This window comes from Tinamus guttatus, unplaced genomic scaffold (assembly GCF_059628265.1).
Source record: "Tinamus guttatus ecotype Peru unplaced genomic scaffold, ASM5962826v1 Tinamus_guttatus_pri_ptg000315l, whole genome shotgun sequence".
Taxonomy (NCBI): domain Eukaryota; kingdom Metazoa; phylum Chordata; class Aves; order Tinamiformes; family Tinamidae; genus Tinamus; species Tinamus guttatus.
This window is the reverse complement of record NW_028288849.1, coordinates 1,137,437-1,150,016: the sequence shown is the minus strand read 5'-3', so window position 1 is coordinate 1,150,016 and position 12,580 is coordinate 1,137,437. Positions and strand designations below refer to the sequence as shown.

The 12,580-nt window shown below is 35.4% G+C and overlaps 1 protein-coding gene across 1 annotated transcript in view; it reads left to right on the top strand.

Moving 5' to 3' along the window:
- MARCHF6 (membrane associated ring-CH-type finger 6) overlaps window positions 1-12,580 on the top strand; it is a 38,550-nt gene that overhangs the window by 8,883 nt on the left and 17,087 nt on the right. The window contains exons 5-12 of the mRNA XM_088528916.1: window positions 1,247-1,319; window positions 3,209-3,377; window positions 4,582-4,774; window positions 5,044-5,105; window positions 7,044-7,076; window positions 8,442-8,493; window positions 10,873-10,931; window positions 11,516-11,596. Of these exons, the coding sequence (XP_088385042.1) occupies window positions 1,247-1,319; window positions 3,209-3,377; window positions 4,582-4,774; window positions 5,044-5,105; window positions 7,044-7,076; window positions 8,442-8,493; window positions 10,873-10,931; window positions 11,516-11,596 (722 nt within the window). The remainder of the gene's footprint in view (window positions 1-1,246; window positions 1,320-3,208; window positions 3,378-4,581; window positions 4,775-5,043; window positions 5,106-7,043; window positions 7,077-8,441; window positions 8,494-10,872; window positions 10,932-11,515; window positions 11,597-12,580) is intronic.

The window sequence follows — 12,580 nt, the reverse complement described above, 5'->3', positions numbered from 1 at the left end:
AAAAAAAAATGAATGGGTGAGAAAGGAGTAAAAAAAACTAAAGACATAACACAGCTTTAACTGAGTTTTTTTTTCCGTTCTGTAAGCTAAATATGTGGAAAGAGCATGCATGTAGGTTACCGTAGTATCCAGATTGAAATTCACTTTTCAAATGCAAAGGGAAAGAGAGCTATTGATTCCATCAGCTAAAAATGCAGAAAAGATGAAAAAACAGATACAATGTTCAGTCCAGAAAATGCCTGCAACTGCATCTTTAAAAATATATCTTGAACAAAAGAACAGGAAACCAGTAAACGCATCTCCCTCCACAGTTTCTCAACATGTTCTATGCTTTCAGTCGTAGCTGGTGCTGGATTAGTTTGAGTCTAGCCCCAACGTGACGCTAGCTGTAAACAAGTAAACTCACTTCTGTAGCCTGTCCTAGCTGTGCTAAATTATTTGCTTGACTAATTTTAACCTGATTGTTACACCTGCCTTTTTTATTATCTGTTACTACCTTTTGATTTGGGGACTTTTTTCTTCTGTTTTTGAGAATCTCGAGTCATTCTGAATGTTATTGCAGTCTAAAAAATATTCTATCTAAATGTTCTAGTTATTTAAATGAATTACGGCAAAACAGAATTTTTTGGAATCCTGTCATTTTTTTCATGATAACATGCAGGTGTGCATGCTTGGGTATATACGTCTGCCTAAAGGATAAGGTAGAATTGCATTTCTAGTGTAAGGTCCCTCCAATTCTTCTTATATCCTATTTTAGGCACCTATGCCATTGTCCTATGGGTCTGACTGTAACTTTCTGAAGTAGACTGTATGCCTTTTAATCATGACTGAAGAATTGTAGTAAAGCTATCATTAATATGCATCAGATATTAATCCATAAAATATACACAACATGATGTAGACTCATGATATCCTGTAGCAAGGACATGATTATTTCACCAGGAGCTTATACAGGTTGAAAATGCAATTGGATAAATTAATGGGAGAAAAATTTATCGAGGATTAATTAGCATAAAGATACTGCAGCAGAGGAACTTCAAGCTGTTCCTGCAATGCCTTTATTTGCCTGTTTTCAGGACACAGGATTTTGAACTGTTTCTTTGCATATCCCTCATATCACTGAAAGCTAAGATTTTTTACTTGTGATAAGTTTATTTAAGAAGCAGAAGGGGAGCACTTGCATCTCTTTCCAAATGAGGGTACAATAAAACCAGGGCTTTAACCATCTTTCTGTGTCTTTATGCAGGCCGCATCTACAAGTGCTTGTTTACTGGCTCTGTGAGCTCACTACTGACACTGCCGTTAGATATGCTGTCAACGTAAGTGCCTGGCTAGCGCCATACACACCATCTTTGTAGTCACTTACCCAGGAAAATGACTGCTTTGGAAGTTAACACTTCTTCCAGTTACGCTTTTGTCTTCCGTGGTCTTAGACTAGCTGCCGTGCTTTTGCAGTAAGTCTGGCCATCTGGTTAACAGTACAAGTCATTTTATTTTGAAATCCTCAAAGATAATTGAATATTTGAAGTGGTCCATGGTTAATTGGTTAATAATCCTGGTTAACAATCCCTTGAAAGATTTGTATTTGATGTCAAGAAATCTTATGTATTAGAATTTGCATTAGTCATTTTAAATTCATTTAAACTGTTCTAAAATGTGGTAAAACTCTTCATAGCTGATGCCTATAATGTAGACTGTATGTTAATGTGATCCTGTAGCATTTCTTCTTTAATTTAGTTCTGTCCATAGGGGATCTCTTATCTGTTGAGATTTCTTGATTCATATCAAGAATGCGAATCTTGTTTCACCCTTTTATTTTAATGCCACGGCTGCCATATACAGTTGAATATTGCCCATTTTATCTTTTAATCAATATGTTTTATAGAATTAATAAATACGAACCCAGTGCTGTTTGAGACTATATTTTGCTTTTTCGTGCTCTGGAACTGAAGGGCCTGAAATGAATTAGAATCATTTCAAGTCAAGCACATTGAACAAATGTCCTATACTTTTCAGATAAATCAGGTTAATTTTTCTTTGGAGTACGTTTATTTAGGGGGAGATAGTCACTGGAGGCTAATAACTGTATTTTTCCTGTGATCTGCCAGTAAATACAGGTTTGGATTCTTTAGTTGTCTGAGAAGAATCCAGAATTTTACAGGTGAACTTAAAACACCTCATCTCCCATCTTCTACTGACTACTAAATTGCAATCTGTGCTTGAAAAATAAATAAAGGACTTCAATATGTGCCTAGTTTTAGTGGCAGAGGAGGCTTTACCTCGACCTACCTTCCTGTGACAGTGCTGGTTTCAGTAGCCTCCGTGTCTGTCTGTCTCTCGGGTTCTATTCTTGTCCTTGTGGTGTTTCTGTGCCTCAAGGGGTGGCAGGGAATTTCTTATTTATTTTAAAAGCTTATTCTAGCCAGTTCATTTTTTTGCCCCTTTGTTTATTTTACATTTTGCTCTGCACTTCCTAGGTTTACTTTCCAACAGCCTCTTCATTAAATCCTGAAGAGTGTTTTTTTTTTTTTTTTTTTTTTTACACCATCACTTAATATTTTAATGTTTTATTTTATTTTTATTTTTCAAAAGAATGTCAATTTGTGTGGCAATAGGTTGAGTCACTGTAAGCGGTTGTTACTTGAAAGAAAAGTTAATGCTTTAGAATAAGCTTTATAGTGAACCAAATCTGAATTTGATTCCCAGAGGAACTAGAAGTTTGTTCAACATAGCAATTTCATTTACTTAGTGGCTATCATGCTTCCTTTCCTACTCTTAAAGGATGTTTTTCCTGAAGTACTCCTGAAGCTTTTTCTTCATAGTGAGTCAGATCCTGTTTTTGCAGGAATATTTCTCTATACACAGCTGTAATTTCACAAACCACCCCAGAGAAGAATAAACTCTTTTACAAATTAGTGTTTATCTTGGCACTTCATACCATTCTTATGCACGCATTTACAGCTTTTCTACAATAAATCTACTCTGAGCAGATTTTAAAAAACTAAATAAAAATTACATACCAATATTTTCTTCACCTAGGCAGATAGATAAATGTAGCTTTTCACACAAGTGCTATTTTATTTGTTGAACTGCAGGGGGGAACGGCATTCATTCTAACTAACTGTTGCTGAGATTAGTTTGAATAATCAAAATGTCATTGTGTTTTTTTTTTTTTTTTTTTTTTTTTTTTTTAACCCTCTTTCAACAGGGAGAACTTACTGGCTGACTGTTTGCAGGGTTGTTTTGTTGTGACGTGCACTCTGTGTGCTTTTATCAGCCTTGTTTGGTTGCGTGAACAGATCGTTCATGGTGGAGCGCCGCAGTGGCTAGAACAAAACCAGCAACAGCCACTCAATGGGGTTGGCCAACAAAATGAGGTAAAACTTAACTTAGTTGCTGAAAATAATGTTTTTATTTACATGCACAGCTTTTCTAAAATTTATCAGATCCAATATTAGTATTATTTATTGCATTGTTTATCAACAGAAGATGAATGTATTTCTGTATAAAATCAATAACATCAGTGCTTTGTACTGATACATTCTTGAAGTTATTTTAAAAGGAATGCTAGTAGATTTGCTTAGAATAACTTGTGGCAAATAACTTTCAAATTTAATAAATCATTAGGAGTATTACGGGCTTGTATTCCACGTTTTGAGGAGAATTTTATGCATAAACTGAATTGTCAGCTGTGGTAAATGAAGATATGTGGTGGTTTTATTTTGTCATTTTCATAAGTATTTCAGTAGCTTGTGAAGTAACAGGTCGGTGCTCCAAGAACAGGCAGAGGCTGTGGAACATCTGCACATGGAATAGCACTTGCTGCATGCGTTACATCATGAAAGCATTAAAAATAAACACCTTTCTGTGTAATAGTCCACATCAATGTTTGCAGTGCCTGCAGAATTTCTGATACGTTCCATCGATGGTTTAAGACAGTTTGAATTGTCTCGTGTTACAGCATGACACACACATACTGGAGCAAGTCCAGCAAAGGCCATAAAGATGATTAAGGAGTTACAACTTCTGACATGCTGAGGAGAGGTTGAGAGCTGGGATTGTTTAGTCTGGAGAAGAGAAGGCTCGGAGGAAATGGGGTCTTACCAGTGTGCATAACTACATGAAGGGAGAGTGTAAAGAGGATGGAGCCAGACTCTTCTCCATGGTAGTGAGTGCCAGGACAGGGGGCGGTGGGCACAAATTAACATATAGGAGTTTCACTCAAACATACCAAAAAGCATTTTAAAATAAGGCTGATTGAACACTGGATCAGGTTGCCCAGGGAGGTCTTGGAGTCTTCACTGTTGGATAAATTCAAAACCTGGCAGGACGTTGCCCTGAACAACCTGCTCCAGGGTAGGGGTGGAGGAGTGCAGGATTGAACTACACAACTTCTGGAGGTCTTTCCCATCCACCACTATTCTGTGATTCTGTAAAGAAGCCTGAACACTTCTCTTGCTGTTTAGAGAGACTTACTAATGCCAAATTTAATGCTTATCTGAAAAATTACATATTATTTCTGGAAATGAGTACAGCAAGGGTCTAATCAATTTAACTAAATATCATATCTTGTTTCTGCAGGCTCAGGCTGTTGCAAATGGTGGTGTCGAAAACGCTGTACTCGATCAACCTGCCAATCCAGCTGCTGAGAATGTAGTCGTAGGCGAGAACCCTGACATTCAGGAGGAGCAGGTAGATGAAGAGGAAGAGGATAATGATGATGAGGAAGATGCTGTAGTAGAAGATGCAGCAGATGCAAACAATGGAGCACAAGGTAACAGGTGACTCAAAACAGTAATGTTCTTATAATATTTTTCGTGAATATACATGAAACAGTTGTTGAAAATAGCTGTCATAATTCAAGAAAACTGTTTATGTGTGCTTATTTGTTTCAAATACAGAAGCATTTGCTTGCTGAAAAGTATTAGCAGTAATGACTTGAATATCATGCACTTAGTCTTCTTGTTTAAAATGTGGCATGGAGAATTTACATCCTGTCTCAGGCGATTCTCACAGGCCTAAAAATGGTCCTTGTCTCCTCAGATGACATGAATTGGAATGCTTTGGAATGGGATCGTGCAGCAGAAGAGCTTACTTGGGAGCGAGTGAGTAAGAATCACTTTCTGAAATTACTTGACTTTTGTCTTAGGCTTCTGCTTGATTCATAGTATTAATGTATTGAAATCTACTTGGGATAGATTCTGATACTGTTGTGTGGTGTGAAAGCTGACAGTGAGAGGCCTTACCTGATCTGAAGTCACCAAAATATTACAATGTTACTTAAAAACCTTTAGAAAAACATTTTACATTTGGAATACAGTAACAGCTTAAGACATCTTTTGGTAGAGATCTTTCTGATGGGTTCAACTTGGCCAAGTTAGAAAGTAGATTGCAGCTTGCACTGAGGATGCAGTTCCAGATGAGGAGTGCACCAGTGTCGACTGATAAATAGCTTCTGTGGAAGTTATTTATATATTTATTTATTAAGTTATAGTTATCTGTGGAAGAGCTAAAGGAAAGAGAAAACCAAAAACTCTTGTACTTTTACCAAAAGATTCCGGTATAACATTGCTTCTGTTTTTATGAATCACATTTTCCATGGTTATAGCTTGAGATGTGTTGTACACTATAATCGTAGCAAATTGTGGAGAGACTGGAGAGAGACTTTTTTTAAACAGCAGAGTACAGAAGGCAGTAAACATATGAGTAGTTCAGAAGGCACTGCATGCTGCAAAAGCTGCCTGGACGTGGGTGCAGCAGCTTCATATGATTGATCATAATCACTAGTGCCCAAGACAGACAGTTATAAATCTAGTCCTTCCATTCTTAGTCCATGATGCAGTCAGCCTCGGCTGAGTGTAGAGATGTAGGATTCATGTGGATAGTTTTGATATTTCTTTCATATCCAACGCTGTCTAATTTATTTTGAAAGACATTTAGTGAAAAAGGACATACATAGTTTGAAGTTTCTGAACTCAAGTTGTGAATCTTGAAGAGTGTTATATTTTTCAACGAATTTATGTACTGGGACATGTGGACATATTTTTAATTCAAAATGTTCTGATGCTTCTTCATGAATACAGAAATCACTTCCAATAAACTCGCATAACCATTTCTGATCCTATATGCTGGTATAGACAATAGACATTTAGTTGGTGTTTAGTATCAGAAGTGGAATAGGCTTGTCAGTTATGCTACTTTGTGAAAATAACATGCAAGCTTACTGATTTTTGAGATACACTTGCTTCTTATTTTACTTACTAAAATATGTACAATGTTAATATCTTGGAACTTGAGGACAAAACTTGTACAAGATAACCTTGAACCTGGTATTTTTATAACATTTATCAGGGATTATATATAGTTGGGTTGGCATAATGGAAAGTCCTTGAGGAGAGGAGAGAGTTTTTGGAATATATTTTCCATTTTTGACTGTTTGCTATGTGCTTTCTGTAACAGCTGTTAGTGAGGGAGGATTTTCCTGTCTTCCCTAGCTGTAAACAAATTTCTGCTCTAAACTTAAAGCCATACAGTATAGCTGCATTACCAAATTATTAATTCATTGAAGTTAAAATCTTAACCTTCTGCTTTTCTCAGGAAAGCATAAAGTGATATTTTCAATCAGCAAAATATTTCCTCTGGTTTTGTAATACAGAATTGTTTTATTAGTGTCCGGAAATAGAAGTTTAGTCACTAAAATCTCCTGTAAATGTGTGGAATCTAATCAACAGATTTTTGAAGTCCTTGAAAGAAATAGCATATAAATTAATTGATTACATATTTGGTTTGAATTCATGTGTATTAAGATAATTCTATGTAGATATCAATGCCTTTGATTAACTGAGTTGGCTGCGTAGACTGAGAGCTAGTTCCTACCTTTATCTTTAAAAAATGGTGTCTGAAGTCTTTTGATTAAGCAATAGAAAAGCTTGTCCATATTGGACATTAAAAATAGTAGTGGTACTTCTGTGAGGGTTGTTTTATATATGTGTTACTTAGCTTTTCCTGATGAATGAATAAGCTTAAATTTCTTCTTCTGCTAGATGCTTGGGCTTGATGGCTCTCTGGTATTTTTGGTAAGTGAAATCCTGCATTTTAAGAATTTCTGTAGTGGGCTTATTTTTAAGAAAGAAAAATAAGGAGCTTTTCCTATTTTAAATTCTTACTTTAATATGAGGTATGCTATTTAAAGAGATTTTAATTTGAATGTAACATGTTCAATCAAGTTGTCTTTATTTTAGGAGCTCCTAGTAGCACAGTATAGTACTCCCTAGAATTCTTTCCCCTCTTGCATGTTCTTTTAATACCAGTATGTTTTTTTGTGTTTAAAAAAAGTCTCCACAGTAGTGGAGTATGTATCACTTTTAATTGTCTTCAAAATCTTTTGGTTAAGAGATTTGAGCAAAGCTCTCCTCAAAAGCCCATTCCCTGACAAGCTCCCATGTATCATGCACAGCATCTAGTGGGTCTTGGGGCAGATGCTGGAAAGTTTCCTCCTGCTGTCCCTTGTACCTGGTGGCTGGAGATCTCCAGCCCTGATGTCAGGGGAAGGGAAGAGGGAGCGCAAAAGGCTGATGACAGTGAAACTTTAACCCATCAGAAATAATCTGTCAAGTCTTTTATTTTAAAAATAGAAGTCACTTGTCTTTTAAAGGGGAAAATATTAGTGTTCTCTTGCAGCTGTATAATTCTGGCTTTGTTTCGTTTATGAAAGAACTGATCTGTTTCCTTAGATATTAATGTGTGTGTTAGCTACCAAAGTAGTTAAATGCTGCGTGTTTGAAATAATGTTTCGTGTTTAATGTAATGTCTCATATTGAAAATAGCCTAGTCTGTCATTAGTAACTGCCATTACTGTTAGTCTGAAAGGAATTAAAACTCCAGAGTACTTGTGGGATGGGGTCATCATCTTAGTTAAATGAAATTAAAAAAAAAAAAAAGTGAGCTATGTCAGTTTTTTTTTAAACATGTTTCTTGCCACAAAGTGTGCTTTTTAAAAGTTCAGAAGAATATTTCTCATTCATAGAACAAATATTCATCTACATTTCATGTGATTGTTTAGAAACAAAATTTCTTTCTACAAAATAAGAGTTATAATGCAAATTTACATGCTCTTATCCAGCAGAGTGCCCATGAATGCAGACAGATGGTTGCATAATCTCCTGTGTGTTTTTGTTGAAATTATACAAGTTTCATAGTTCTGGTGTTAGTATGCAAGTGAGAATAATATGGGAATAATAATTATTATAATAATTCCCATAACTAATAATACTGTAATTAGTACTATTTAAAAATCAAAATTAAAGTTTATTTTTAGAATAATAATTGTGGGAATACTATGCAGTTGAAATTAGATACAAAAGTGAAGTCACTACTTAAATGATTGATATTTATGTACTGCTTCCTTATCTTCATCCTCTCTCCCTCTCATGCTCTTGCAGGAACATGTCTTTTGGGTGGTATCTTTAAATACATTGTTCATACTTGTGTTTGGTAAGTATGATTTGCTCCTAGTTTTAAAATCACCTTTCTTTGAGAAGGTAAAGGGCAGATTAATCTTAAGGTGTTCTTGATGATCTCTGAGTGAATGGATTTCTGGCTTTTTAAAACAGAACCACAAATGAACTATGACTTTTTAAATTACTTTAAGTGAATGGCACTGCACCCAGAGTACATAATTTAAGGAAAAATATTTGTGATAATACGATTATGATTTAAAGAAGGAAGAGTAAAATAATCATTTTGTGTGATCTGGCTAGCCTCACACTTTTGGAATAATGCCCAAGGATAAAACTCATGGAATTTCATCTATGAACAACTGCAGTACTTTTAGGTATCGGAGACTAGTTAGTGTCCTTACAGTTTTCTCTAAAAAAAAAAAGTTCACTTCTGCTGTCAAGAATCAGTTTTTGGAACATCTAAATCTGCTTCTGCTTGCAGTTGTTTTAGATAAAGTTGCATTTCCCCTCTGTTGTGCCTGCAGAAAGGCAGGTAACTGATTATACAGGGACATTTGTTTTCTCCAAGATGTTCCTGAGGGGCAGTAGTCAGAGCATTAGATTGTGATTCAACATCAAATCTGCTTCTACCACAGAGCTGTTGAGCCACTCTGGCCAGCAACATGTATTCCCTGAGCCGCTGATCTTGACCATTTCACTAGTGACAGGAGCTTCAGGACTACAGGGCTCAAGCTCAGCCTTGCTGTCCGTCTGACACAACTGTGTGCAGAAGCAGCATCACAAGATGCTTCAGGGAAGATGAATCTCTCTTGAAGAGAGAAAGAAGAAAAAAAATCATTTACCTTAAATTAAAAGCTTAGGGAAAGATTGCTTATGTATCTTTCTGTTTTTGAGACACTTTGTCAAATTTTTAGAACTTTAAAAATTGTAGCCATGCTGTAGATAGTGAACTGTGCCTGCCAAAATGCTTGTGATACCAGACTAGTGATTTCAACACTTAGTTGCTGAAGCAAATCATGAGATCAAAAGAAAATATGAAGATTCCTAAAGGATATTCAATAAAAATTACAACTTTTCTAATATGAGAGATAGAAAATACTGTTTTCTTCTGGTAATTTCCTTCTAGTTTACAATTAATTATCAGAGGATATGTAAAATGTTCTTAGCTGCTATAAAGATTAGTTTTGTTTTTTAAAAAATGGTAATTTTGACATTTCAAGTCCTTAATTTGAATTCAAGCTAAACAGTATTCTGAAGGGAAACATAAACTGCTCAGTTAATTTTAAAATAAGTCTGACTCTGAGGAGCCCAAATAGTTCATGAGGTTATGATGTAGCTGTTTTTTTTCAGTAGCTCTGAGTGCATTTTGCAGGTGGGAAATGAAAATGTATGGAAGAAAGGGCGAGTGACTCTTCCAAGCAAGCAATTGAAAGATCTGGGAATTAATTCACAGCATATTCCTGCTATCTTTTCCACTAAGTAATGCTGCCTATTAAATTCTAGTTGCGAAAGCTTGGTTAGATAGTAGTAATTACAGTCCAGGTGAATTCAAACTGTGGCATAGAAACATTGCAGTAAGTTCTTTCTAGAAGATAAAATGAGGAGTGGAGGAGAATTGGGTTCTTAATTAATTGTTCAAAAATGTTCCTATGGTGTTTACTGGAGCACGTTAGTTATGTTTGGATTGATTAAGTTAAGTTCTGATAAAATCGTAGTTGTTTTATTGTAGTATTCACTGTGGAGGTGTATTCTTTTTGTGCTTTTTCTTCAAAAGAGAATGTATTAATTTTAAGAAATGTATTTAATCTCATAAAATAATTAAGATGCAACTATTCAGATGAATTTTGCTGTCTGTAGGAATTGTGCATGTGTGGTTTTCTTACTTCTTAAGAAAGTAAGTTGTTGCTTCCTTTGTTCTCCCTACCTCCTTACCCCCCTGCAATTATTCTGGGAGGAAAAGAGTTCACTTGCAAGACTTTCTGTTTCTTTTTTCACTGGGCATAAAGAGCTCAAGATCGCCCCCATCTTTTTTATTCTTTTCTCCTCCCCAGTAACTGCAGATTCTTTGGAAAAGGCTTAGGCTTAGACTTTATTGCCTACAGGACTGTATGGCTGAAACCAACCTCATAAGAAACATGGGGAGGTGGAATTGATTTGCATACAACAAGATGAGCATAGAAGGAAAAGACTCTTCTCACTATGAGTAGTTTCAGTTTGTAATGTTTCCATGTAGGTTCCAATTTGACTTCTAGTGTTTGTAAGATAACAGAAACGTAATACTTGCAACTAATTGAATAAGAATTGTTGAGGAGTAAAATAATTAATTGCTTTGTTATAATACGCATCCTGCAAATAAGATTGCAGTGGGTAATTTTCATGACTTTTTAACTATCTTTCCACTTATATTATGCAGCTTTCTGTCCTTACCACATTGGTCACTTCTCCATTGTTGGCCTGGGTTTTGAGGAATATGTAAGTACTTGTTTATAGTTTCAAAATATAAACACTGCTTATATTTGTATAATCAAAGCTATTTTTGGAAGATCCTTTCACTTTTATTCTTGATCACAGAAGTAACCTAGATAGTCTTTTTTTTTTTTTTTTTTGTCGTAAACTCACTTTTTAATCTATGCTGTTTTTTTTCTCTCCCACCTCCTCCATTATTTAAGCTTCCAGTAGCCTCTCCTCTTTTTATAAAAAAAAAAAAAAAAAAAAAAGTATTTTTAATTTATGTAATGGGTAGTTTTCATATCTGATGATAGCAAGTAATGAAGAGTAGGAGATAGTGTAAGGGACACCTTTTGTTTCATTGACAGAGGCCATAACATATTTAAAGAATTCCATCATTGTCTTCTGCAAAAGTAAAGGACTTCTACTCTTTAAAGTTAGAGATACCAAAGAACTAATTTGTTAAAATGTGTAAAAGCTAAAGAAAGTTTGCATTCTTGAAAAGCTGAAATTTGGGCACTACATGGAAAGAAACTATAGTCACTTTGAAGAGTGATTTCTTTTTTTTTTTCTTTTTTTTTTTTCTTTTTTTTTTTTTTTTCTTACAGGTGCAAGCATCTCACTTTGAAGGCCTGATTACAACTATAGTTGGATATGTGCTGCTAGCAGTGACTCTGATTGTTTGTCATGTATCCTTTTGTCAGTAGTTACCTGATTTGGATTTTCACATGTAAATCTTCCTGGTTGCATTTTAGGGGGGCACAGAAATGATGCAGATGCTACTCATTTACCATTTTGCTTTGTTCTTTTGGTGAAATTAGAAGAAAAGGTCTTTTTAAATTGTCACTGGGACTGCATTCTTCAGCATACTCAGGCATGTTTAGCAACACAAAATCATAAGATGTTAGGAAAGTTTAGAAGCATGCGTGAAAGCCTCTAGTTAAATTTCAGATACCTAGCCAAGAGTAGCAGTGTGGAGAGCCTTTTCCTCGCCGTGGGTTATATAGATGCAGCAGAAAGAAATAAAAGACTTAGGGTATGATGGGAACTTTACTGAAATCTTTTTGATCCTGTTAGGCCTTCAGTGTGCAAGTTATTGTAGTTTCTCTTCTATAGTCTCTGAACCACAGAGTTTGCAGCAAGTGTTGTTTTCGGCTGCATAACCATCATCATTACAGAGCAAGTAATGTTTGTAGTAACAGCAGAGTCCTGAGAACTGGCAGATTGGGTCACAAGCAAGATATCTGTGCTGCAGCTCCATGCTTTTAACCCTGGCTTCAGTTTGAAAGAATAAACATTTATTAGCAGTTTCTGTTCAGGAGTGTGCAAAGCTAATGCCAAGTTTAGACCACACTGTGCAAGGTGCAGTGCAAATGTGAGAAGGTAGTTGACAGCATGTGTGTCTGCTAAAAGAAAAAACATTCAGCTTTTCTTAGAAAGTGCTTGAAAAGGAAACCTGCAATTTAAAGTAGACCTTTAGTTTGAAACTTAGTTTAGCTGTCATATTCCTGGCATTCATTTTCAAGGGGAACTGCTTATTTCTTGAGAGTGTGTGTTTGTGTGTTTTTTTTGTTTTGTTTTGTTTTTTGTTTTTTTTTGTTTGTTTGTTTGTTTGTTTTGAATGCCTGATTCAATAAGGTTTTATTTTGGCAAATGCATGTATAGCACAGTTA